The sequence below is a fragment of the Cricetulus griseus genome, chromosome 3 (genome assembly GCF_003668045.3).
Source record: "Cricetulus griseus strain 17A/GY chromosome 3, alternate assembly CriGri-PICRH-1.0, whole genome shotgun sequence".
Lineage (NCBI taxonomy): Eukaryota > Metazoa > Chordata > Mammalia > Rodentia > Cricetidae > Cricetulus > Cricetulus griseus.
The window spans coordinates 191,062,195-191,088,877 of record NC_048596.1 but is presented as its reverse complement, the minus strand read 5'-3'; the positions used below and the strand labels follow the sequence as shown (position 1 = coordinate 191,088,877).

The 26,683-nt window shown below is 42.3% G+C and overlaps 1 protein-coding gene across 2 annotated transcripts in view; it reads right to left on the bottom strand.

Annotated features, from left to right (window-relative positions):
• Positions 1–26,683, bottom strand: part of Wwox (WW domain containing oxidoreductase) — a 985,794-nt gene that overhangs the window by 925,656 nt on the left and 33,455 nt on the right. For both annotated transcript variants that reach the window (XM_035442699.1, XM_027410805.2), the window contains exon 5: positions 8,678–8,784. In XM_035442699.1, the coding sequence (XP_035298590.1) occupies positions 8,678–8,784 (107 nt within the window). The remainder of the gene's footprint in view (positions 1–8,677; positions 8,785–26,683) is intronic.

Genomic DNA, 26,683 nt, shown 5'->3' with positions numbered 1-26,683 from the left:
CACTACAGCACACTTGTAAGGCTTCCTTCTATAGTTTACAGAACTTAGTCACATATACATCCTCCCATGACAGGGACAGATACCAGCTCTCATAAATCTCCTGGGAATACAGGGTGGGTTCTGCCAGCTCCACTTCTCTTCAGCACTAACCCTAACAAATTCCAGGCCAGCCAGCTCCAACCCATGCAAGGGTATAGCAACAACAGTCACATCTCTACCTCCTGGGGTGTAGAAGGAGCTCCACTCTTTATCGCAGCTCATTTCAGTATTGACTGACACTACTGGGAAGATGACGGGATCCTGTAGAATGAAAGCTTAGAAGTGTCTCTCTCCCTCCCTCCCTTCTCCTATTTCTCTGCTCTTTAACATGAAAAGAAATAGTGAGCTATAAAGTAGAAGACAACCCTCACCAAGAACCTCACTAAACAGGCACCGTGGTCAGATTGCCAGCCTCTACAATGTTTGGAAATAGATTGCTTAAGCCTGCAGCCTATGACAGTTTTATAAGAGCCTGCACTAGGACACTTTTTCAAGATGCACAAACACATCTGTCTAGTTTAGGGCTTTGTGTTGGGCACGGGTGTGTACTGCTTTCTGGATGGCAACATGATGAGCTGTGTGCAGGAAAGCTCTGTGTGGCTACACTCTGTCCTTGAGGTGACCCTGAAAATTGTTACCCATGCCATTCTACATGAAGTATGACAGGAGCACCAGTGGGCAACAGTTTGTGTCAGGATTTGATCCCAGGTCTCTAGGACTCCAAAGCAAAGATTTCCCTCCTAAAGGCTACCTCTGTGTAGACTAAAATTAGTTCTGTTTTAAACAGTTCTCTAGGATTACCCTTGACCTTCTGCCCCATGTGCTGGCCAGCCTGAGAAACCACCTCCAGCCTGGCCGATCTCTATTTGTCCTTGCCTGGATGGTTTTATCAGCACAATGACTATTTCTCTTCTACATAATCTAATACACACTACATCTGAGGGACTCTGAATGTCCCATAATAAACATGAAAAACAGTCTCAAGTATATTTTTCCCTCTTAAATAACAGAGGCTAAAAGCTGAGTGGCCAGAAGCCGGTCTTGCAGCCACTGACTAGATACCATCTGAAGATGAAATCCATCTCTTCAAACTATGTCAAAATTGCTTAATAAGAACCCAGGGGAACCGGCATTATTGAGAGGATGGATCTTCTTTGGGCAGCACACAATTGGGGGTGATGGTTTGGAGCTAGCCACTTGTACTTCCTGCTTGCACTCTTAACATTCTGCGGTGAACCACAGCCCTTTTTATATAAAGGTTATAATGGATATAAAGTTTGAAAAGATTCAATTCAAGACTGCCAGAGATGGCCAGGGAGAAAAAAAAATAAAGACACAGAAATGGTGATCAAAGAAAGGTGGATACAGTCAAGAATAAGTCAATGTAAAATTTTCAGAATGAGAAATGAGATGGAAAAGTTTGAGGATAAGGACCAGGCACAATTTTCAGACATTCTGAAGACAGAGAAAACTCAGAATATTTTAGCAACCAATTATGTCTACGAGAGAATGAATAATTTATTAACTGATAAAGAATCTTTCCTGGGCCTGTGACAAGAAAGGTCAAATGGGCAACTTAAGCAGAACAGTAAATACACTACATAGCACTTAACAAGGAAGGGAGGGGACGGAAGGGAAGATGCAGATTCCTTTGGCCCAGTTATCAATGACATCAAATTATAAAGAGCTAGGGAGGTTCCTTCTAGGTAACCACAGGTACCTTCATGTTACCAACACATACTGTTTCCCATCATAAAACATTCATTCACATACAGATGGGTCTCTTTGAATACAGTATTGGGCTGAGTCCTTTAAAAAGCCTGGTCAAGACTGGAAGTGTGTGGCTCAGCTGAGAGAGGGCTTGCCTAGCATGTATGAAGACCTGGGTTCAATCCTAGACCCACAAAAACTGAATGTGGTGGTGCAGGCCCATAATCTAAGTGCATGAGAGGGCAAAACAATGCAATCAGGAATTCAAGGTTATTCTTCTCTATAAGAAAACCAGAGACGACTCAGTGATTTGGGATACTCAGTACTCGCAAAAAGGCAAGGGCATCTGCTGTTATAGTGTTCCACTGGGAAGTAGAGACAAAAGCTCCCAAGTCTGCTACCCTGGCTCACATAGGGACAAACAAAACACCCTTTCTCAAACACATACAAGCCAAGGTGCAGTACCCACGGTTTTCTCTGACCTCTACACATGCACTATGGCATGCACACACCTGCATTAATACAGAAAGCACACAAACAGCCAAATATGGAGGTTCAAAAGAAAACCCAGGCCAATCTTTAGGAACAGCACACACTAGGAACTTTAAATTAGGTAAAGAATAGCTGGGAATCAGGGAAATGTAGTTTTAAATTCAGATTCCCGACTCATCCCCCAGCTGCATGGAATTACACAACTGTTTTCCCAGCCCCCAAAGCCTTGGCTGTCAGATGGGTAAATCGAATGGTATATGTATTTCACTGTTAATGCTAAGCACATTGCCCCCGGCACACAGACACCTCAATACGTAGGATGACAGTAAATGATATCTGAAAATGGTCTGGGGTGGAACTTTAGAACTTTACCGGTGCCTTTTGCTGTGAGTGGTATGCTTACTGGCTCAAGCAAGAAGTTTATATAGCTGTTGCTGGCTCACAGGATTGTTTATATCATGTTTTATTTACTGAAATCCAATACTGTGCAGGAAAAACAACTTTTAAAGCAAATAAATGAGAAAATCTAGAGGCTGATTTAGGATGAACTTTTCCTAGGAACCTGATAATAATAGTTTGGTTTTTTGTTTAGCTCGTGACATTCAAGACAACAGAGATGAGCATTATACCTTGAGCTGCCTTAGATAACAATCATCTATTACAAGGCAAGCCCCTCACTTAGGCAGAAAGCTTCTATGTAAATCACCCAGCACACCTAGACACACACACACACACACACACACACACTCGTGCATGCTTGATTTTCATGAGAAGACATCACACTTAACACATTCTGTCTGGAGAGACAAACTGCCGAGTGTAAGCTTTTAATGTCAAAAAAAAAAAAAAAAGGAGAGAGAGAAAAAAAAAACTCCCATAAACATCAAGGCTCCATCAGGTCATAAAGTCCTTGAGTCGCTCTGCTGTCCAGAAAGCTGCTGGACATCTAGGGAACTTTTGAGCACTCAGCACCATCACCTGCCTTTAATGCCACACCATGAAAATAAGGTGTCAGTAGTAGTGAAAACTCAGCCATGGGGCCCTCTTTTAACCCCAACACTCAGGAGGCAGAGACAGGCATGTCTATCAGACCAGCCTGGTCTACATCATGAGTTCTGGGATTAAATAGGTGAGACCTTGTTTCAAAAAGGAAAACTCTAAGCAACGTGTCAGTGGCACATGCCCAACATAGTATCTGGCACCAAGTTCTCCATATGTGAAAGTCCCTATTTCTGATGCCTACCAATGAGGCTGCCGGGACACAATGCCATCAGAGCCATCCATGTGCCTTCACTCCAGGGAGACAAACAGACTTGGAACCAACACCGTCAACAACTGGAGTAATTTAACGCTACAGCATCAAATCAGGTGGCTACAATCAACCCAGTATGTGTTCTTTCTGCCACATGCACATCCCATTACCATCACTACTAAATCTAAATCTTTGCTTTTATATATATATATATATATATATATATATATATATATATATATATATATATCATCTCCCTCCTTTCTCAATAACCACTGCCTGCTGTTCCTGGTGACTGAGCCCTTAATCACCTTTGCTGGATATACGTAAAGGAAGTTCTTTGTAAATACAAAAGGAAAAGCAACCACATAAATAATTAAGACAGCTTTCAAATGACAGTTGAAAGCTAATATGAAGTACACTGGAAAATACTGATCAACCAACTAAATGCATATCTATTAAAATGTAGGAGTCCAGACATAAAAAGCCAGGAAAACAATTCATTGTGATTCCACTTAAATCATGTTGGTAAACATCCTCCTCACATCCCTCCTCCCACTCAGACACTTGTTGAGGATAAGAAAAGCAAACTTCACTATGCTCTCCATATATACATAAGAAATTATTATCTTCATCACTGTTATTAGTCCAAATAACTAGCATTTAGTTGACCACTTAATTTTGCTCCACCATATGTTAATATTTTATCTACACATAGTCATTGTGTTTACCACAAACCACCTATGTCTTGAAACTGACACATAATCTGCATTTTATAGAGGAAGAAGCTGAAATTTCCAGGAGTTAAGAAACTTTCCCAAGGTCATAGTGTGTATCTGTTTCTAATCTTTGTCAACATACTACAGATTTGTTTTTATTTTTTATTATTGTGTATGCATGTGTACCTGTATGTGAGTTTGTGCATGTGAGTGCAGGTACCCACATATGTCAAAAAAGGGCATTGGAATACCTGAAGATGTAGCTATTGGCAACTGTGAGTTGCCCAATGTAGGTAAGTGCTGAGACACAAACTTGAGTCTCACACACACACACACAAGAGCAGTACACACTCTTAATCACTCTCCAGCTGTATAGTATATTTTTATAACAATGATAGTTAGCCAGGAATGGGTCACACCATTCCTAGAAAGCATCTGGATATGTGCAAAGATGTCTTGGGTTGTCATGAGAAATAAGGTCTATTGTATTCACTGTGGTCCTTAGTAAGTTCAACATCATACCATCTCTGGGCGCTGAAAAGACCCAGTGTTGGATCTGGTGGTGCATATACCAGTAATCTCACCACTTGAGGGAATAAAACAGAGATGTCATAGAGAATACATTACAGATTGAGAGCCTGTCAAAGAACGAGGAGGAGATAAAAAGGAGGAGGAAGGAGAGGAGAACAGTAGTGGGGGAGAAGGAAGAGGAAGAGGGATATGGCTATGTCGATGTCAAGGAATTGCTTTCTCTAAATATGACTGGTCCTGAAACAAACCATTTGAGTGTCACCAAAGGATTGAAAGCAAAGACTGCAAGTTAAGGATGTGACACTCAGATAAGCTGATCTTCAAGGCAGATGGCATAAACAAGGCCCTGTCTCTGAGCAAATGGGTTATGTGACTCTGGGTACTATCCTTCTCTGACAGAGCTGCCCCTTAGCTCCTCTACGAAAGGGAGAAGACTGGATTTTGTTTGTTTGGTTGGTTGGTTGGTTTTTTGTTGTTGTTGTTGTTGTTGTTGTAGTAATGGACCATTCCTTCATAGAGTACATGACAGGAATTCCATGAATGAGGCCTATCAACTGCCCCAACACTGTGAATTGAGAAAAAAATCATTCTACTGGCTAAGCATTGGGAACATGGCGATCCTGGAAGGTACACTGGAACTTGGAAGAGAAAGCCTAGGTTGGGGGGAACAAGCTGAGTGGATAAAGAAACCAACTCCATCTCCAGAAATGAGCTAAAGATGCCCACAGAGCCTTGGCACTTGAGAATCAATGCAGAGCCAAAAGTACCCAGGGACTCTTGAATGAGCTCTTGCTGCAACAAAAAACCCTGGACTACTCCGAGAACCTCCCACAGGGTGGCAATATGTCTCAGTACACTCCCAGTGAAGTACAGATATGGTCCATCCACGGTAAAGTATGAACACACTCAAGCTGGCTCAAAGACGGAAAACCTGCAGTGGATCAAATTGACCTTGACAATCCTTACTGAAATGCCAGATGTAGCCCTGTGTAGAGATATGAGAAAAGGAAGGGCCTGAAGAAAATCAGACAAGCAAGGACAGTGGTAAGCATGTGAGGAAAGTATGGTGGCCAAACATAAGCAAAGAGACCAGTAATAGGTCTCTACACTGCAGGGAACAAGGCAGTGACAGCAAATACAGCAAATGGTAACCATGGTTTTAGGTGCTAAATCTGGGCTTCTGCAATCACCATCTTCAGAGAGTGAGGAATACACAGGAAAAATTGTATCAGTGAGGTATAATGAAATGGTTGATTTCAACCATTTCAAACTCTCCATGATGCAATTTCAATGTTTGAAACCACATGGGAGACATTAGTTTCTTGTTCCCAGGTCCTTAACTTGAATGTTTTGGGGTAATCATTCCTCTAGGATTTCTACTCCATATCAAAGAACTGTTTGGTGAAACAACATAGTGATAATTCCCATCATCTGAAGCTGCCTCACAGGGACAGAGTTATGGCCTAACATGGAAGAAATAGAGAGTAAATTCTGGGTCTCCGAGATCATATCACTAAATCTTCTTCATTAAAGATGTACCAGATATATTAAGAGAATTGTCGAAGGGCCTACAGCTCATTATGGTAGATCAGGAATTTCTGCCTCTATGTATCAAACAGTAGTGGAATCAAGACAAGTGTGGTGATTTATGCCTATAATTCCAGAACGCAAGAGACAGAGTCAGGGTGACTACTGTGAGTTCGAAGCTAGCCTGAGCTATACCATGAGACCCTGACCTGAAAAAAAGGAGAGAGGGATGGCAACAGAGATAGCTGATAGCTAAGATGGAGAGACATAGATAGCTGATAGATCAAAGAGAGTTACATGACAGATAGATGATAGTTAGATGATGGATGGATTGATGGATGGATGGATGGATAGATAGATAGATAGATAGATAGATAGATAGATAGATGATTGATAGATAGATTATAGTTAGATAAATGATAGATCATATAGATGATACAGAATTGATAGATGAGAGATAGATGATGGATATAAATAGATGATAAACAGATAATAGATGGATAGATGAAAATGGAGGATAGACAAATATAAGATATCAAAATGGGATAGATCAATCTGCTCCCGTGTAATCTAAGAAAAAGATCAATTTAAAGATGAAAAGCAATTTCATTTTGGTTTTCCCTTCTGAGACCAGCTTCAACATTAATATCCTTGTACAGTACGCTAACTGCAGAATCACTGAAGTCACTGGAATTGTACTATTCCAATTTGAAACACAGAGAATTCAAGCCAACAAAATCTGAGATGGTGGCCATCTCTGAGACACCATTTAAACTCTTCTACATTATCAACAGGAATGGAGAATGCAGCAACACCTAGGCCACTGAAATTTTAACTTCACATGTAGCCTAGTGAATCTAGGGGCTTGTTGCTAAGATTCACTCCCTCTGGGGTAAGCTGATGGACTTAAATACTGAAAAAAGTTCACATACGTTAGACCTAGTTTCACATGAAAGTATGAGAAAGTCTGATGCAGAAGACAGAGTGGCACTGTATTGCCTGTAATAGCACAAGGATGCTAACAACCTCATGCACCACAAATGGTTAACTTAACAATTAAGCACATGCTGGAATAGTATGCAACCATTAAAGAGAATGATTTGCAGTGTTACCCTCAAAGGGCTCATGTATTGAAGGCTTATTCTCTGAGGCAGCAATGTTCATATATGTGAAGCTTAGGGGGACAAGACTAGATCACAGATTCTGACCTCATGGATGGATGCAGAACCTGATGGTACTGTTGGCAGGTACTGGAAACTAGGAGGGGGAGCCTAGTGGATGAAACAGATCTCTAGGACACATGAGGTGTCCTAGAGAGATACATTTAAACCCCAATCAATCAATCAATCAATTAATCAATCAACCAATCAATAAATTCCCCATCCCCCAGTCACAGCACTCCTTTCTTCCCTCCCTCCTTCTGGCATGCTTTTCTTCCTCATGCCTTCTCCCGTGATGGCTTTTCTCCTCACCAGTCTAAAAGCAAAGCAGTCAGTCAACTCTAAGCTGAAACCTGAGCCAAAACAAATGCTCTCTCCTCCTGAGCTGTTTTTGCCAGGAATTGTACCCCAGTGAGCAAAGCCCTAGCCCAAAGTCTATTTAGACGCACCACAGAAAGATCTTGTGGTGTATGAAGTGAGACAATCAAAGCACAGAACAGCGTGTGCACGTGTTTGCTTATATTTGAAACCTTTTTCTAGAAGGGAGCACAAAAAATAGTTAAGAATGTTTACCTTTCAAGGACCCAGGAGGACTTTGACTTTTTCTTTTTTTCCCTTCTCATTCTGCAGGAAAAGAAGACTCATCTAGGTATTACCATCTTTCTCCCTTGTGAGTCTCTGACAGCCCTTGAATTCTATGGGTAGGCCTATCTTCTGTGTCACTGCCCTGCTGTCCATACAGCTTATCTCCTAACTCATGGAGGCAAAGAGGACCCATAGGGAAGAAGGGGCTCAGCAGGAGGAGGAGGGATTAGAAAGGGTAATAGGGGAACAAAAGTGACTAACATGCACAATATACATGTATGAAACTGTGAAAAATGAAATAAATGACAGACAGACAACTGCAAAAGTAGAAAAACAATGTCATATGAGCACACACACTTCCCAGCTGCATTCATGGGCATTGGCTGTGTTTTATTTCTCTTAATAAAAGATTTAAATAAGTAAACATTCTCAAATCTCTGAGTAATAAAGCCGATGACACTGACAGTGAACTATAAACAAACGCATGGGTAATAACTGTCTCACTCATCCTTTTCTTCATGAAGTAAACAATGTGAAGATGACTTTAAAAACAAAGACATTACTCCAAGAGCAATAAAATTCATGCACTGCACTTAAACCTCTGTGTGCTCAGCCTGGTGTACACATTTGATGATTAAAACACAAATCAGCCAAGCACTTACCCATTCTTCCAGAATGCGGGATACTGCCTCACTGGCTCTGCTCATGTTCCTACAGGCCAGGATCACATGTGCACCATGGAGGGCAAAGGATTTGGCGGTTTCGAACCCTGTGGTTAAAAGAAAAAGTCCACATTAGCAACAATGCTAGTGCCAACATGTAAGTCATAAAGGGCCATTAGTGGACACCACTGACAAAACTAAGTGGTTCCTAACCAGAGGTGATTCTGTGCCCCAGGAGACAGGGGACAGGGCACATGGGACAGGTCAGGAGATACGCTCAATGGGTGAAACTGTGCTTTAATGTTATAGTGTTAGTGGCTTTAATGATATAATAGGTAAAATATCTTACTTCAGACCAGTGGTTCTCCACCTTCCTAATGCTGAGACCCTTTAATACAGTTCCCTATGTTAACCCCACAACCATAACATTATTTTCATTGCAACTTCATAACTGTAATTTTGCTACTGTTATAAACTGTAATATAAATATCTCTGTTTTATGATGATCTTAGATGATGCCTGTAAAGGGGGCATTTGAATACCACCCCCCTAAAGGTCATGACCCACTTGTTGAGAATCACCCACAGCAGAGCCCTGTTGACAAAGCAGGTCAACAGACGTGAAATAGCTAGCCCAGCAAATACAGCAATTTCAAGGTGAAGACCCAGTTCAAGAAGAGTTCAGGCCACAGCCAGTCGCTTCACTGCCAACCATGACTGACTAGACTATGGTGAGAAGCCCCCGTGCTCTGCTGTGATGAGTGTTTCCAGAACTTACAAATCAATTGTGGCTGTCTATGTGTCCTAGGCCCTCCCGCTTACCTTCCTGGTGAGAGCAACTAGAAAACCAGCAGAATGATCATATATATACAGATAGATGATAGATAGATGGATAGGTAGATAGACAGATAGATACACATATACACGTATATATACATATGTGAAGGCATGTGCACATGTGACTGGTGTGCATATGTGCATGCACACACATACATAGAGGTATCCACATACACATCCTCTGAAATCGTCAGAGAAAGTGATATAAATGAGTTGTTCTGGTTGACCCAGAAAGACAAATATGGTAAGTGCTTACTCATAAGTGGATAATAGATGTAAAATAAAGGATAACCAGGCTACAATCCTTAGCCCCAGAGAAGCTAGGTAACAAGGAGGTACAACTGAGAATTCCAGAGGCCAAGATATGGAAAGATGAGGCAGCAAAAAGCAGGAATATGGTGTGTTACTCAAGTCCTATTATAGTTCAATGGCAGTAGATGAGAGACAGAAGACAGGCTGAGCTTGTGGTACCCTTACAGACAGAGAAAGATATAAAAGTAAGCCCAGGGTCCACAAGGAAGGGTGGTAGTACATACATACCAGAGCTACTGCCTCACAGGAGAACCAGAGACAGGCCTGCCTTTCAGGAAGCTCAGCCTCAGGCACTTCAGTTTCTGACTGGATTAAAGTGGCCTGTCCCTATCTAACTGAAAAGTAAAGGAAAATAACATGCTCTAGAGAGGAAGAATCCACCATCCAGACTCTCAGTTATCCCTCCAATTATTTCACATTCTCATTCTCTGGAATGAGAACCTAAAATAGTAAGACACACAGAGGCCACGATGTTACCAAAGCCCAAAAGAGAGAAAAGCAGAAGCAAATGCACAAATGATCACTAAGGACGGTATCAGAAATGGTGGCTGGAAGCACTATGGTTAAGATTTCCAGGACAGGGAAACTAGAAAGAGCAGTAGAAAGCACTTGCTGCTCTCCCAAAGGACTGAGTTCAGTTCCCAGCATCCACATCAGAAGGTTCAGACACTTGTGACTCCGGGCCCAAGGGATCTGATGTCCTCTTCTGGCTTCTATGTGCAACTGTATGTACTCAAGTGAACAAATCCACACTCACACAATACATAAACATAATGTAAAAGTATATAAATGGGGTCTGAAGAGATGGCCCAGGAGTTAACAGCACTGGCTGCCCTCCCTTCCAGGGACCCCAGATTCAGTGCCTAGCACCCACATGGCAGCTCACAACCATCTCTAACAGGTTCAAGGGACCTGATGGTCTCTGCTGGTCTCCATGGGCACTAGGCACATATGTGGTATGCATACATACATTCAGGCAAGATACTCATACACATAAAATAAAAATAAATAAATCTTTATGTCCTAAGCAAAAATAAATAAATCTTTAAAATATAAATAAATGAAATCTCTGTAAATTGCAATAGTGGTTTCATCTCCAAACCCATCCAATCATATACAAATGCATGTTCAGATTTTGTATAGTGTTTTCCTAAATTTTAAAATATTTTTAAAAAATTAAAAGGACTACAGATCCCATAAACCGTAAAACGATTTTTTGAAATGTTCCAACTACTTTAGGATAATAAATTTTTAAGATTAGGTTTTAAAAGGCAAACTTCTATGAAAGCACTACTGAAAAAATATCATAAGGATAAACTAGAAAATTGAAAGAGTCTACATGGTATAAAAAAATTGAATCCATATCTCAAAATCATCTAAAAAAGATAGCAAAGGATGGAGAAACACAAAGAGAGACAGGGAAGAGTCAATCTAGTTCTAGAGTCAAATGCCCAGACATTGCTCTAAACAGCAAAATGATAGATATTTTATAGACATGGTTTGTTAATACAAATGTTCATGCACATATTGCACACGTGTGTTGCACACTGAGGCCATCAGATCCCATGAATCTGGAGTTACCTGTGGTTGGAGCCACCCAACAAGAATTCTGGGGGAGTGAACCATAGTCCTCTGGAAGAGTAAGAAGCCCTCTTAACCACTGAAGACATCTCTACAGGCCCAATATCACATTTTTTTAAGATACAATGAATTTAAACTAATAGTTGCTTTAAAAAAAAGTCTACATGTCTCATTCTAATAATTATTACATGAATATGTGTGCATGTGCTGGGCATCAAAGAATGTTTCATTCTATTATTGGTGTGTGTGTGTGTGAATATGCATGTATGTGGCTATCAGAGAATATTTTATTCTATTTATTATTGCTGCATAAATGGGGTGTAGTACACATGCACATATGTGGACATCAGAGAACAGATTTCAGAACTCAGTTCTCTACTTCCACTGTGGGCTTCAAGGATCAAACTTCAGTTCTGAGGCTAAACTCAGGTTTGCACAACAAGCACTTCTACCCACTGAGCCATCTTACCAGCATCCAAAATGCCACATCTTCGAAGCTATGGTAGATGAAACACTACAACCTACATGAAGGCAGCACAAAGGAACCAATAACACCCTAGGACCTGATGTACCCACAAGATCTTGTAGAAAATGGCAAAACCTCTATCACTCCTAAATCTTCATGTCAATGCAATGACCAGAAATATTTTAATCATATTTAAATTAAATGGTATTAAAATACAAATCATGGAAGATGGCAAACACAGTTCCCAGACATTCCTTGGAAACCATTTTGTTTTGTTTGTGACAAGATCTTGCTATGTATCCTAGGATGGCTTGTAACTCACTTATAGCCCATGCTGGCCTCAAACTCCAATTCACTGAGCTCTATACCCTGAGTTTTGGGATTGCAGGTGTGTGCCACACCAAAACAACTGTATTATTTAAGGATGCAAGGCCAGGCAGGTATTATCGCTGTATTTGGCTTTCCAGGTTAGCAGTAAATAACTGTCTCTGTCTAGTCATCTCTGCATCCCAGAAGGAAGGCTGATACAGACTGCTAAGGGGCCACAATGCTGTGCAGCTTTGAAATAATCCACCTTGTTTTGAAGAGCAACCTAGATGAATGGGTAACTGGCTTTTTAATAAAGACTAAATATTAAAATCCTATTAAGAATACTACTAACTACAGTTTAGAATAGCACTGCTTAGAAATCTACAGGGAGAAAACATAGCCTTTTCCATCACCTTTTATTCTCCCAAGCAAACCTAGTAAGTCAGGATACCTCACCGGACAAAATGACCTACTGCATTGGACCCTGTATTACTGAAAGCTGGGCATCCAGTGTGATGGCAGCAACAGGCTGCTGAGGTAAGCGTGTACCTTCTCTCCCTCAGATATGTCTTGACTGGAACTACAGCTAAGCCATCTGTCTCTGTGTCTCGTAAAGCTATTCTCTGGACCTTACATCTCCCTTTATCTAAACAGAGCTGTACACACAGCTAGTCGACTTGTCAAAGCTACTGCCGACAAGTCCATTTTCTAATCCTTTACAACCGCCTTTGGAGCAAAAACAAAGCAGGAGATATTTCAAAAGATGATGGTTTAACAGCAAGGACAATAACACGTTTATAGCAAACCACATCTCCAGAGTATGGAGTTTTATAAATTAAAAAAAAAGTTTAATAACATTACCTACTGCTAAGTCCTGGGTAAAGCCCATGAGGACAGCATCCCTCATGCTCGTAACACTGCGGCTGATGGCCAGCTTAATTAGCTAAATGTAGTAGTGCTAAGCCAATCCTGCATGGTGCCAAAGTTGGTGCAAAATAATGAAGGCAATGGTTTACTAAATTTAATAACCTGATTCATCTTATAAAAAATTAACTTCATGACAATGTTTAAATTGCAGCAGCTTAACCGTGAGGAGATGGCCAGTGGGTGCGGGAGAATATTTAACGCTAATAATATGAAGAGAATAAATAACGGAAGGCATTTTTAAACAATGGGCAGCAAGGTCTCCTAGCATCTGCAGTAGGGGATCTGGTCAGGAGAGCTAAGTGGCCATGGGGGTTTAATACCTCATGGTTTCAGGTTTTAAGTTTTAAATACAAATATCTAAGATGGAAAATGTATTCCCAAAACTAAACGCCCCCTTACCTTATCCTAGTTTTCATTCTCTGGGATAGAAATTACAAAATGGCTAATTACAGAACAAATCAAGTGCCCAAACAGTTCTATTTGCCTCATTGTCTTCAGCCACCCTTTCCATCCTCTTGTTCCTCCCCTCCCCCAATATCTCCCCCTTTCTCTCTCACTGCCCCCCACATTAGTCCTTCTTTCATTCCTAACTGAATTAGCTGCAGGATCAAGCATTTCTGAAGGAGCCTATGATGAGAGCACTGAAGCTATAATAGCCTCGATGACAGCAATTGACTGAGGAGCTACTGCCAAACCAGCATCTTGGGTAAGCCAAAGTGAACTGACATCCATGCTGTTGGCATTTCCCACCAGGTCACTATAGGAACCATATGCCCAGATGGATGGTTCATTCAGGTCTTATGTTGTTGCTGTAAGCCAAGTTCTTGTGACATAGCCAAGGCTGGTCTCTAACTCATGATCCTCCTGCCTCAGCCCCCTAATAGCTATATACAGGCATGGACACTAAACATAACTCTCTGTGAAGGCTAATATTGATTGTCAATTTGACAGGGTCTAAAGTCACCTAGGAGACAAACCTTTGGCATATCTATGAGAGAGTTTTTAGACTGAGTAACTGATGTGTGACAACCCAACCTACAATGAGTGCTATTATTCCATGGGCCAGGACCCTGGAAAAGAAGAAAAAGGAGAAGTAAGCTGTATGTGAGCATTTCTCTCTCTCTCTCTCTCTCTCTCTCTCTCTCTCTCTCTCTCTCTCTCTCTCTCTCTCTCTCTCTCTCTCTCTGCTCCCTGACTAGGTACACAATGTGACCAGCCACTCACAGCCTTGCTGCCTGACCACCATCCACCACTCACACCCTTGCTGCATGACCACAAACCAAACTAAACTCTTCCTCCTCTAAGTTGCTTCCTGTCAACTATTTAGTCAGAACAGCAAGAAAACTTATGTTCCCTCACCTCAAAATCTTAAAGAATATTTCCTGTTGAGCTGTTTGAGATTTTATTTAAGTCATGCCAAGTCCTACTCTGCCAAACAAGAGATTAGTACTCCAGCTATGCCTAGGGAAGCCCAGTGGTACTCAGCTTTGTTAAGGCAGGCACAGGCAGACTGGCAAATCAGGGACCTTTCATGGATCTACATGCATCAGAATGTGTCGTTGTGTGGCAGCAGGAACCCTGGGTCAAAAACTACATCAGGACTGAAGGAGATAAGGAAGAAACAGACACACAGAAAGGCACCAGGAATGACAAAAGACTAGGGATTGCTGAGGAGTATCATGGGAACAATATGGAAAAAAGAATGGAGACTGAACTGTGCAAACCAATGGACAAGAGGATGTTGAGGAAATACTCTGGACAGAATGCAACACTGTGAGTTATTATTACTGCTATTGTTTTATCCAATTAAAGCCCCTCCAGTGGCCAGGAAGATGACGAAGTAGGTACAGACAAGGAAGCACTGTGATCAGCCAGGTGGGGACAAAGACCCCTCTTACATTGTGTGGCTAAATTTGTAAATTGGAAAATAACTACAAAGCATAGCAACTGTCTAAATCTAGGGTCGAGTGAGCATCCAGGAGGTACTAGAGGCTCTCCAGAAGTGTGGGTGGGCCTAGCTACTTGTTTTCATGAACAGAAAACACACAGAAGGGAAGGTCTGTGCTCAGAGCAGGTGGCCATACAGACAAGCACAGAGCTGCCCACAGATTCCACAGGCACAAAAGACTTCAGGGTGGGAAGCCAGACCCAACAAGTCCTGAAAAGGTGACATGGACATGGGCTCAAAGAACAAGGCAGTTTCTTCCATGGTGCCAGGAATATTCTTTCTGGTTGGCGATTTTTAATTTCTTCCATATTGCGAATGTACTGGGCAGTGTCCCCATTTACTGTAAATTATGGTTTTAATTATCATTTTTATTAAGATGCCCAAAGGAGTTGGGACTTACGACACCAGTAATTTCTAATGGGCCGTTATTATTAATTTATAATTGTGGAACACTGGAGACAAACATTACTTGCAACTGTACGCCATTAAAAGGAAACAAAAATGGTGGAGCAACACCCATTGTATGCCCACACACATCAAGAATAGACCACTGATGCACTCTTTAGGACCCAAGAAACAAGTCAGAGAATCTGCCCCCATGGGCCTTCATCATGTATAGAACAGAAAGATAAGCCTGCATCTTTCAGGTGACATTAGATTTGGGAACAATTTAGCCTTGGAGTTATTGTTTGGTTTGGGTGTGGGTGGGTGAGTGTGCACACACAAAACAGAGCATGCATAATTCAGAGAACTGCCACAGGTTTACTCAGAGGCAGAGTCTCTACTGATCATCACTGTGTACACCAGACTAGCTGGCCCAAGAGCTTCTGGAGGTTCCCCTTTTTCTGCCTCCTATCTTACCAAAGAAGTACTGGGGTTATGGATGCTCAGTACCACCTAGCTTTTATGTGGGTTCTAAGAATTCAAACTCAGGTCATCACCCTTTCATGTCAAACACTTTAATCCATGAGATCATCTCCCCAGCCCGCATAGTTTTTGTATGAATAAACCACTAGCTTGGGCAGACTGCTTGCTTAGCATGTTCGAGGCCCTGGGTTGTAACAACAACAACAACAACAACAACAACAACAACAACAAAACTGGTAGTTTTAAGGATCTGCAAGAACCACACTTTCAGCCAGGTGTTGGTGGCACACCCCTTTAATCCCAGCACTCAGGAGGCAGAGACAGGTGGATGTCTGTAAGTTCGAATGCAGCCTGGGCTAGAGAGAGAGTTCCAGGAAAGGCTCCAAAGCAATACAGAGAAACCCTGTCTGGAAAAAAAAAAAAAAAACAAAAAAAAAAACCACTTTCTAAACAAATCTAACTACTGTAAATGAAATTATAATGATATGACATTGACTACTGAAACCCACTTCTCCCAAGGCTGCAGAGGGAATTCTGGGACACACAGTTATCCCAGAGATGAAGCTTTGCTTCATGACCCGCTTTGCTGACTCGGTAGTTACCTGAACTCCCTGCATAACTCCTTGCATGATCACGCTTACCATCCACACCATTTTAATTGCATACCTCTGAGTTCTAGTCACACATCACTCTCACCAAACAGAATACACAGCCACCAACTCTTAATAAATGATAAGACATGCAACCTCTCCAGAGAAAATAAGTTAAAACCATCCCTGCTTTGGAAATGAGGCAGGCATCAGACACAGCCAATGAGAGGTGCCTAACAAGCTGCAAGGCTTTCTCATCACCCCTCACAAGGTAGAGCATCAGAAGAAAGATACCACTTTAAGAGATGAGAACACAAGGGTGGGAAATGGGTTGGTTCACTGGGAATCTTTTTTTCAACATCCCCAAGCTGTATCTCTATGATTTGGGTAATAACTGCACCAGAATGTTTTGCAGTGTTAGATAATAAATTGCAAGTGACTGTGTGAGATCTCTCAAGAGGCAAAACTGACCTCAGGCTGGCTACGAGTGCTGCCACTGCACTGGGTGAATAAGTTCTCATCTGACCTGCTAGTGACAGTCCTGGTTAGAAACCACGGTAAGAAAAATACCCAGAGATCACAATTAGCCCAGTCCTAGACAGGCCCAATGAAGACACATTCTGTAATTGCTATTGTGTTGAACAGTACCTGAGTTGTCAGGGTGTGGGGGAAACAGAAACCTCATGTATTAAGTGGAGAGGGTATATTAACTAGACACCTCTGACGACAACTGGACATATCACGTGATAAATGGGCATGCTCTGTGTCCCAGCTAGTTCGTTACTGAATATTTAGCCTTCACATAGACTCGCACATGTGCATAACAATGTAGGAAGAACATTGGATGCCACATTGTTTGTAAGAAGCAGAAAAAACATAATCCACCTAATTGGCCATCAGTTAGGCTGAACCAAACAACTGGCATGCAGAGATTAAAATGTATGGGCTGCACTTAAAAAGAATGGAATGGGGTTGGAAAGATAGCTCAGTGGTAAGAGCATGAGGACCTGAGATCAGGTTCCAGCAAAACGCTGGATGAACATGCATCTAGCCTCTAACTCCAGCACTGTCAAAGGTAGAGACTGGGGTTGTCTCCAGGGCTTAATGGCAAACAGCTTATCTCTAGCTTCAGATTTACAGAGAGAGACCCCTGCCTTGGGGATATGGTAGAGAGTCATGGAGATCTACCTAACATCCTCCTTGGGTTTCTGTGAGTGCACACAGACTAGCACAGCCACATAAAATACATGAGTATATACCATAAACAGAGTGCGGAGGAACACTGCCTGTTGGCTCATCCTGGGGCTTCCTCGGTTTCCTTTCTTATACAGTCCAGGGACACCTGCCTAGAGATGGTACTCACAGTGGGTTGGGCCTTCTTACATCAATCATTAATCAAGACAATTTCTCGAAGACATGGCCATGGGCTAATTTGATCAAGGCAATTCTTCCCTAGATTGTGCTGAGTTGACATTTTAAAGCTAAGCAGGACAGCAAGGTTGTAGCCTAGTAGTAGAGCACTTGTCTTGCATGAATAAACTTCTACCTTCAATCCCCAATACTGGGTGGGGGTGGGGCGTGATGAAGTTGGGCTAGGCTAGGAATATAGCTCAGTAGTAGAACATGTACCTAAAATACACAGTTTTGAGTTCAACACTCTATATGACACACAAAAAGTTAAAGTATAGAATGTCTGGCAAAATACAACACAAATGAAGAAGGCATGTGTGTAAACAGTACTGACACTGATTACTCAGAGCGCAACTGTTAGGGAGCAAGGAAGATTTACTGTACATGTTACAATGTATGCCATTTCAATTTTTAACATGTGCATATATGCCTGTTATAGTAGGAAACTAAAAATAACCAACTGAATGACATCTAATTGATAATTTATGGGTCTTTATAAATTTTAATACAGAGCAATAAAGGCAGATGAGAACGGGAGGAAACAATTCAAACTCCAAGCATGTTTTAAGCAGTCTGACTTGGAGGGAAGACGTGGAAACATCCCTGTAAGGAGCCAGGATGGTTACTAGCTGCTGGGCACCATGCCAGGTGCTTTATACAACACAGGGACTCTAAGATGCTCTTCAAGGAAACCCCAGAAGTGCTGTCATGCTCTCATACAAGAGGAAAGCAATGAACACAGAGGTAAAGGGACATATAAAACCTAGGAGTCCTGACAGGCAGTGTGGCCAAGTTCAGAGGAGACACATAACTACCAACTGGACCCTGAACTACCAAGAGCACCTTGTCACTAGCAGTAAGTGTCATTGTGATATACAAAGGAAGGTTTATGTCACTGAGAAGGCTGATCCTGACAACCAACTTGACACACATGGAAAGAGGGAACCTCATTTAAAGAACTGACTCCATCAGACTAGCCTGTGAGCATGTCTTTGTTGATAATTGATTAGAGTCCACAGAGGACCCAGCCCATTGTGGACTGTACCAGGTTAGCCTGGGATGTATAAGAAAAGTAGTTGTCAGTCAGCCAAAGGAAGCAAGCTGGGAAGTAGTGTGCCTCAGTGGCCTCTGCTTTGGTTCCTCTCTCCAACTTCCTTCTTTGAGTTCCTTTCTCAAGACAACAAGGTTGACAGTCAAGATGGACCACTGTGGGGCAACTGGAAGAAGCTTTAATGGGTATTTATGAGGGAAGGAGGAACCACTGTGGAACACCCCACTACCCTCTCACCACAAAGAACTTCTTCTGTCTGTTTAATATGGTAATAGAAGTTGCTGTACCCCCCCCCAGGAAATCTTCAGCACTGGCCCACCACTGTATGTGTACTTGCTTGGCTTGGATAACTTAAGTCAATGACTTACAAATTTGCTCTTCTCCAATAAGAATGGTTCCCACAGCTCATGCTTCAGTGTCAGCAATGTTTTCAAGCCTTTTTCACTTCTGTATTACCAGGTGAAAGCCAAGAACTGTGACCTCTTTGGCTACCCTATTACACTGACATTCCTGCTTCGAGGAATCTATCCTCCAATTCTGTCATTTGCTACTCTCTCATATTTCATCTTGGAGCAGGGAATTAGCGCCATTTCACAACTGACTTCAGAGACCGTTCATTTGTAAGGCCCACAAGGGATAACTGGTCCACCGAAATAAACCCCTCTGCACATTCTTCCAAGAATGGTAACAGCTTTTCAGACTGAATTTAGCCCCCTTCCTGCTTCCAACCTAATGGGAACTCAACACTGTTGAGTTCCTGGGATGATCTCACATTTTCCCCCTTCAATTTTTCAAGACTTTCAAATCCAAACGTTAAAAGGAATATCTTGATGGAATCAAGTTCATATGGCCACTACCAGCCCCCTGTTCCAAAAAATACCAGTAACTCCATCCACAGAGGCTTGTTGTTTGTTGCTCTTTAAGCAAAGTGTACATGTCACTATAACAAACATGCTTCAAAGCCTGAGTACAATTAATTAGAAACAGGACAAAAATTAAAGAGAACAGGGGCCTCCTGATGAAAAATGTTTGAAAACCTGCCTTTTAGATGCTGAGAACACTGACTTAGCAAGACAGCTTTCTTGGGCTCACTGGCATCAAGATAAGTGGGGACACCATCGATCTAGGATCTCACACACAGTACACAGGAGTTTATGTTCTTTTCAGCTCAAGCTTCTATTTTAATACTCACACACATGCAAGCACACACTCACAGCACACGTACACTCACTAATTCGGATACACACTCAATTCTTGTCCTTCTAGACCCTCAGCAAAGTGCTTCTGGTATGCCAAAGAGGAAAGATTTACCCTGAAGCTTGGCCTTTTGCACTTTGAAGGATTTACTTCCATCCACTTTAAGAACACAGGAGAACCCAGCAGAATCTACACACAGGCTGGATTGTACTGCTGAGCCCGTACCGTTTGTGCAGCTGCGGGAGGACTTCCTCTCACTGCCCAGGCCTCAGTGCTTCTGAGCTGTCTGAGAGTTTCAATGATTTAGAGCAGAAGTCAGCCACGAGGGGCCTGGGCCTGGCTCATGCAAAGACAATGCTTTTGACATTTTATTTTATTTTGTATAATGTACTAAGTCTAACCCGTACTTCTCACATGTGTAAAGATGTGGGGCCATCCACTGGGGCATGAGAATCCTACCAGTGGCCACGTCCTCAAAAAAAGACTGATTCTCCCTCCCCCAAAACTATAAACTGTCCATAGCTCCTCCACATGGGCCTGGAGATCAGCTTACCCATATCAGAATTTTGGCTGGCTTGTTCTCATGCGGGTAGCCACAGCATCTGTGAGTTCATGAAAGCAATAGCCAGGTCATGCCCAGGCCTTTCACAGCACCCCTCCAATCCTCCAGGGTAGTGGAATATTACTTTAACTGTGTAAAGGTGTGTTACATTTCTTTATGCTGCATATGTTTAATTATGCAAAGATGTGTTGCTATTTCACCTAGCCTGACTAGGGCACCTGATTGGTATAATAAAAAGATGAATGGCCAATAGCTAGGCAGTAGAGGGATAGGCAGAGCTGGTGGACAGAGAGAATAAGTAGGAGGAGAAATCTAGGCTCCAGAGAACAAGAAAGAAGACAGAACTAGGGAGAAGGAGGAAACACCTGAGCCAGAAGCCAGCCAAACACAAGGGAAATAAGAACGCAAGATAAACAGAATGAAAGAAAAGTAAAAAGCCCCAAGGCAAAATGTAGATAGAAACAGATTAAAACAAGAGTGAAGAGAAGGCGGAGCATTCATAACTAATAACAAGTCTCCATGTCATGATTTCGGAGCTGGTTGGTGGCCCAAAAGGAAGCCTGTTACACTCCAGCTCTTACATTCTTTCCACCTCCCTTTCCACAATGGTCTCTGCACCTTAGGGGAAGGGAATTGATAAAAATGTCTCATTTAGAACTTTCTTAAGAAAAAGTGGGCCTGTGATCAGCCTCTATCCAAACATACATTCTCATGCCTGTCCACTAAGAAATTGTTCAGTTAGAAGTACTTAAATAACAATGAGGGGGAGGGAAGGCCGCAGGGAAGAAGGACTCTAAGGAGTAGGAGAGGGAAAGAGAAGGATGAGGTATGGGGACAGAGGAGGAGGAGAGGAACTCTGACTACACTGGGAGCTCTTAGCACTGAAAACCCACTCTACTGTCCTATCCATCAGTCCATCATTTTGAAAACTGAATCACTCTTCTAATTCAAGCACTTTTTAAAAAAATTCCAGTGACCTTGGTACATTACTTATACTCTTGAGAAGATTAAGTTCTTTCTGCTCCTGAAGGGCCCAGACACAATATTAGGATGATTTGGCACTTTTTTGCAGCTCACCTTTAAAGTGTCCATATTCACTTTTCTTTCTCCTTTGCAATAAGGTCTTGGTGTGCAGCCCTGGCTGGCCTGGAACTTACTATATAGACCAGGCTGGCCTCGAACTCACAATGAACTCCCTGCCACTGCCTGCTGAGTGCTGGGATTAAAGGTGTGTCCCATCAAGCCCAGCCTAAATTTACTTTTCATTCTCCAACACTCATAAACTTTTCATATACATAGGGATTAAGTTCACTATTCCCGGATAGATACACAGCCACAGTTACCATATTTTTGCTCTTGACCCATTATGACCTTACTCAAAAAAAAAAAAAAAAAAAGAGAGTGTGATGTCAAAAGATCACCCTTTTCTTGGAGTCAGTTTTGAAAAATATCTCCAATAATCTACATAACCAGATTACTGTCTTGGATGATGTCTTTAACATTCTTACTTTTGAAGTCTGCAAAATCTAATGTCTTGGCAGTGTGTCTGTTGCCGTTTTGTTCTGTTGTTATCAAACATAAATGCTGACATTATCACAATTCAAGTTGAAACATTAAGAAAAAGCCCCTACCTTACTGTTCCCGTCCCGACCCCCCTACCCCCTTTTGCTTGAAGTAACCACACCTATAATGATGTGGAATGGAAGGCAGCCATAACTCTAGCTTTCAGAACTGGACAAAGGTCTTCATCACTTCTTCCATAGACAGTGATACACAGAGGGAAGCACACTGTATGGGGGGTGGGTGGGTGGGGTACAAATACAAAGAGGCCAGGGGTTGATGTCAAGTTTCTTCCTCAATAATGCCCCACAATTATTTTCTGAAATAGGGTGTATTCCTGAATGCAGTGGGAAGCTAGCTGGCACAGAGCTCAAGGAATCTGTCTCTACCACCCTAATGCTAAATTTATAGACATGCACCAGAACACCCAGTTATTCCATGGGTGCTGAGGATGAATCCAGGCCTTTATGCCTGTTCAACAAGGACTTTACCAACTGAGCCCTCTCCCCAGCCCCCACCACACCTTTTTGATGCAACACACCTGGTGATTTACAGTGCCTGGGTCCCAGCTGAGCAAGTGACTGTTAAAAGAAATTATCCATCACTTTTAAGCTCACTGAGATCTGCTTGCACAAAAACCATACTGACTTGGGAGGGGAAGGAGAAAAGGAGTGTTTCGTTTGAGAATATCCTGTTTTAGACGACCATAAGCAGATGCTAGTGAAACGCATAAGCTTTAAAACTCCATACTCCTCAGGAGCCTTGCAATCGACACTAGCTGTGATCAGGCACCTGCTTGACATGAACTTCAGGGATGCACAAAGCACCTTCTAGCTGAGGCTGATTTTGCCCGATTCTTGAAGTTCAGCCAGCTGTACACTTTCGCTTGGCTCCCCTCATCCAGCTGCTGCCTCTGTTCCAAGAAGTCTGGGTAGAAGTTTCCAACATCAGTAATGTGGGTGATTGGAGATTAGGCTCAACTTCTATTTGGAAAGGAGAAAGAGTGTGCTCTGAGCTGGTGGAGGCATTAGAGCCCTCACATAAGATTTCAGTTTGCAGGGAACTTGGTTCAAACTGCTTGCCAGGAGGTATGCTGGCTCCCAGCAGTTGGAGCATAAGCAAGCAGAAGGTTGTTCCTGGAGACTCTGGTGGAGCTTTCCCATCATCGGTTAAACAGCTTGAGGGAAGCGTGCTCAACTAGCACTCATTCTTATTAGCTCAAACATGCAGGCTGCCCTGCAAGTACACATTTTAGAGTCTCCATTACAGTAAAGTATACTTGATTTTCTTTGGCATGTTAAAACAGATACAGAAAGGGAAATATAATAAGCACATAAGCATACCTTTTTGTGTTTTTTTAACTTTGAGACACAGTTTTATGTAGCCCATGCTAGTCTTAAATTCCTGACCCTCTTGCCTCAGCCTCCCAAATGTCAGGGTTACAGGCAGGCACCACTGTGCCTTACTCTGAAAGCAAAGAATTTCTTAAGTTGGAGAACATGTCAAGAGTCTTATTCCATGGTCAGTTTCATCACATTATGTGACCACAGAGGTTGCAGCCCATCATGGTAGACAAGAAACAGAGAGAGAGAGAGAGAGAAAAAAAAAAAAAGCAGAATAGAGATGGGGCAAGGCACTTCCTTAGCAGAGCCTCCACCTTCTGTTTTTTCACTACATTCCCAAACCATCATAATGATCTGTCTCAGCCAGCAGCCTCTCTTACAAACCCAAAGGCCTGTTCTACACATCTCCTAGGGCCTCAATCCAGTCACGATAACAGGCATCACATCTTTACAATTCACACTTTGGAGCCATAACCTCTGTGTGATCGAAACTGTAGATAGGGACTTTCAAAGAGGTAACTAAGGCTGATTAAAATCCGAGGGGTAGATTCTTAATCTGATAGGGTGTGTGTCCTTCTCTGAAGAGAGGATGGCACTAGGGATCGGGTTACACAGAGGAAAGACTGTGTGACTTTGCTACAGCAGCCCCAGCACACTAAGACAAGGAACTTCTGGCCAGGTCTTCTCTATGCCAAAGAGGGAAAGTATCCTCTATGCCCCTAACCTCAGCTACCATGGAACTAACACTGAAATACCCAGCATCCCCAAATAAGGAGTAACTGAGGAGAATCCAAGAGAACTCTCATCTGAGACCTTACTTTCTAGAGTTTCTCGGACTCTTAGGAAAACTGATGGACAGGCCTACGCATGAAACCAAGGTCTCTTGCTTCCTATTCATTGTGTGGGGCCTGCACCAATAGCAACATCACCAGGAACTGGTTAGAAATGCAATTCCCATTCCAGGACCAGACCCACTGAACCAGAGGCTCTGGAGATGAGAGTCCAGTGACTGGTGTTATAAAAAGCTTTCCAGGGAACTCTAATGTCCCCTCAAGATTGAGAGCCTCTTGAACTGGTAACTTTTCTTACCAGTGACAAAATACCTAACAAAAATAACTCAAGGAGAAGAAAAAAGATTTATTTTGGCTCATCACTGCAGAAGGCTATAGATTCTGGGGCTCATAGGCTTAGGTAGAATATCATGGCAGCAGTGCATGTGTTAAAACTACCCAGCTCAGGGAAGACAGGAGGAGGGGGTTAGATCTCAAATAAAGATACAGTCCCCAAGGACACACCTCACAGTGAACTACTTGCCTAAAATAGACTCCTATAGCTTACTTTCTTACCCAAACACTTCCACAGGCTGGGGACCAAGTATTCAACACAAGAGCTTATAACAGCTAACCATATTCAAACCTTAATACCCCTGATCTTGTGGAAGCACAAAGTCACCTTCTCTCTTCTATGACAGCATGCTTTGTCTGGACATCATACTGACATGCAACTTTTGCATCACAGACCCCCTTCAGTCCTCACTGCCGTTGAGTCTACAGTACTATCCCAAAAGTATAATATAGAAACAGGGGCTTAGGAAAGCCAAGGTGAAACACTAACAAGATAAAGGGGAAAACACTGAACTCAAGACCCCTTATAGCCTCCTCATTGACAAAACTGCTCAGAGTTGTCTCTCTGAATGCTGGCTTTCTCGATCTCACAGCAATAAGACAAAAGTATGCACACATATGCTTCCTAGCACCATAGAAAACCAAATGCAGTAGTGACTTTTGCATTCTTCTCTTGTTTCTTGTTCTGTTTGTTAGCTTACATTTGGTTTTTTATTGTTTGTTTTTTGCAAGATTTATGTAGCACAGGCTGGCCTTAAATTCTCTCCATAGCTAAGGCTGGCCTTGAAGTTCACATCTTCCTTTCTCTACCTCCCACATGCTGGGACTACATGTAACACCATGCCTAATTCACAAAACAAGATTCTTAGGGTCCACATAGGAGTTCCTCTTTGAGTCAGAGGGACACGACTTAGAATCATGTCCCCACCACTTTCTAGGGAAAGAGTTATTGCTTGAATGGTGACATTCTCCCTGAAAAGATTCCTATAGTGAAGACCTTAGATTACCCCATCCCCTCAGAGTGCACCTTACTAAAACATGGTCAAAAAGAGGCAGTCAATTTAAAGTGAGGTCATGAGTAGAGGCCTTGTTCCATTCTGACCAATGACTTCTACAACACAGGAGTTTGGACCCAGAATACAGGGCAAACAGCATGTGAATATAAACAGAGGTCTTTTGTGGAGACCAGCTAGCTGACACCTTGATTTTGAATCTCTGGCATCCAGAAACATAAGACAGTAAATTTCCACCCAGTTGACAGAACTTTGTTAAATCAGCACCAGCAAACTGACATGCTTAGCTTCTATGAGCCCCAGTTTCCTCATCTGTAAAATGGGAATATTAAGACACTGTAACCTTAGGATCCTCAACAGACTCCTTGAAAAGCATGTTAGATTCACCACTAATACATCCTTCACAAAATGTTCTCCATGTAAGCTATGCCTCACATTCTCCTGTCAGCAGGTCAGTGTGTTAGGCTCACCACTAATACATCATTCATAAAATGTTCCCAGTGTAAGTTATGCCTCACATCCTCCCATGAAAATTTAAAAGTGGGTACAAAAGTCTATACAAAAGAAATGAATCTCTTGTTTGTGGACTAGCTATACTGTTCAGCCATTAGCCAGGCATACCCCCCAGCCAGCATTTGGGAGGTGAGAGCAGGAGGATCAGGAGTAAAAGGTCATCCTCTACTTAGGGAATCTTACACCGGAGACCATGTCTCAAACAAGCAAACACAGAAGCTGGTAGGGTGGCTTGAGAGGCAGAAGCAGGATTATCTCCAAAAGTTCAAAGCTCGACTAATCTGCACAGGTCTGCTAGAGGCAGAGAGAGACTCTGTCTCAAAATAATAAACAGATAAGCCCACTGTGTAACAAACACCCACATACAAGAAATTTCAAAATTACTGGGCATTCCATG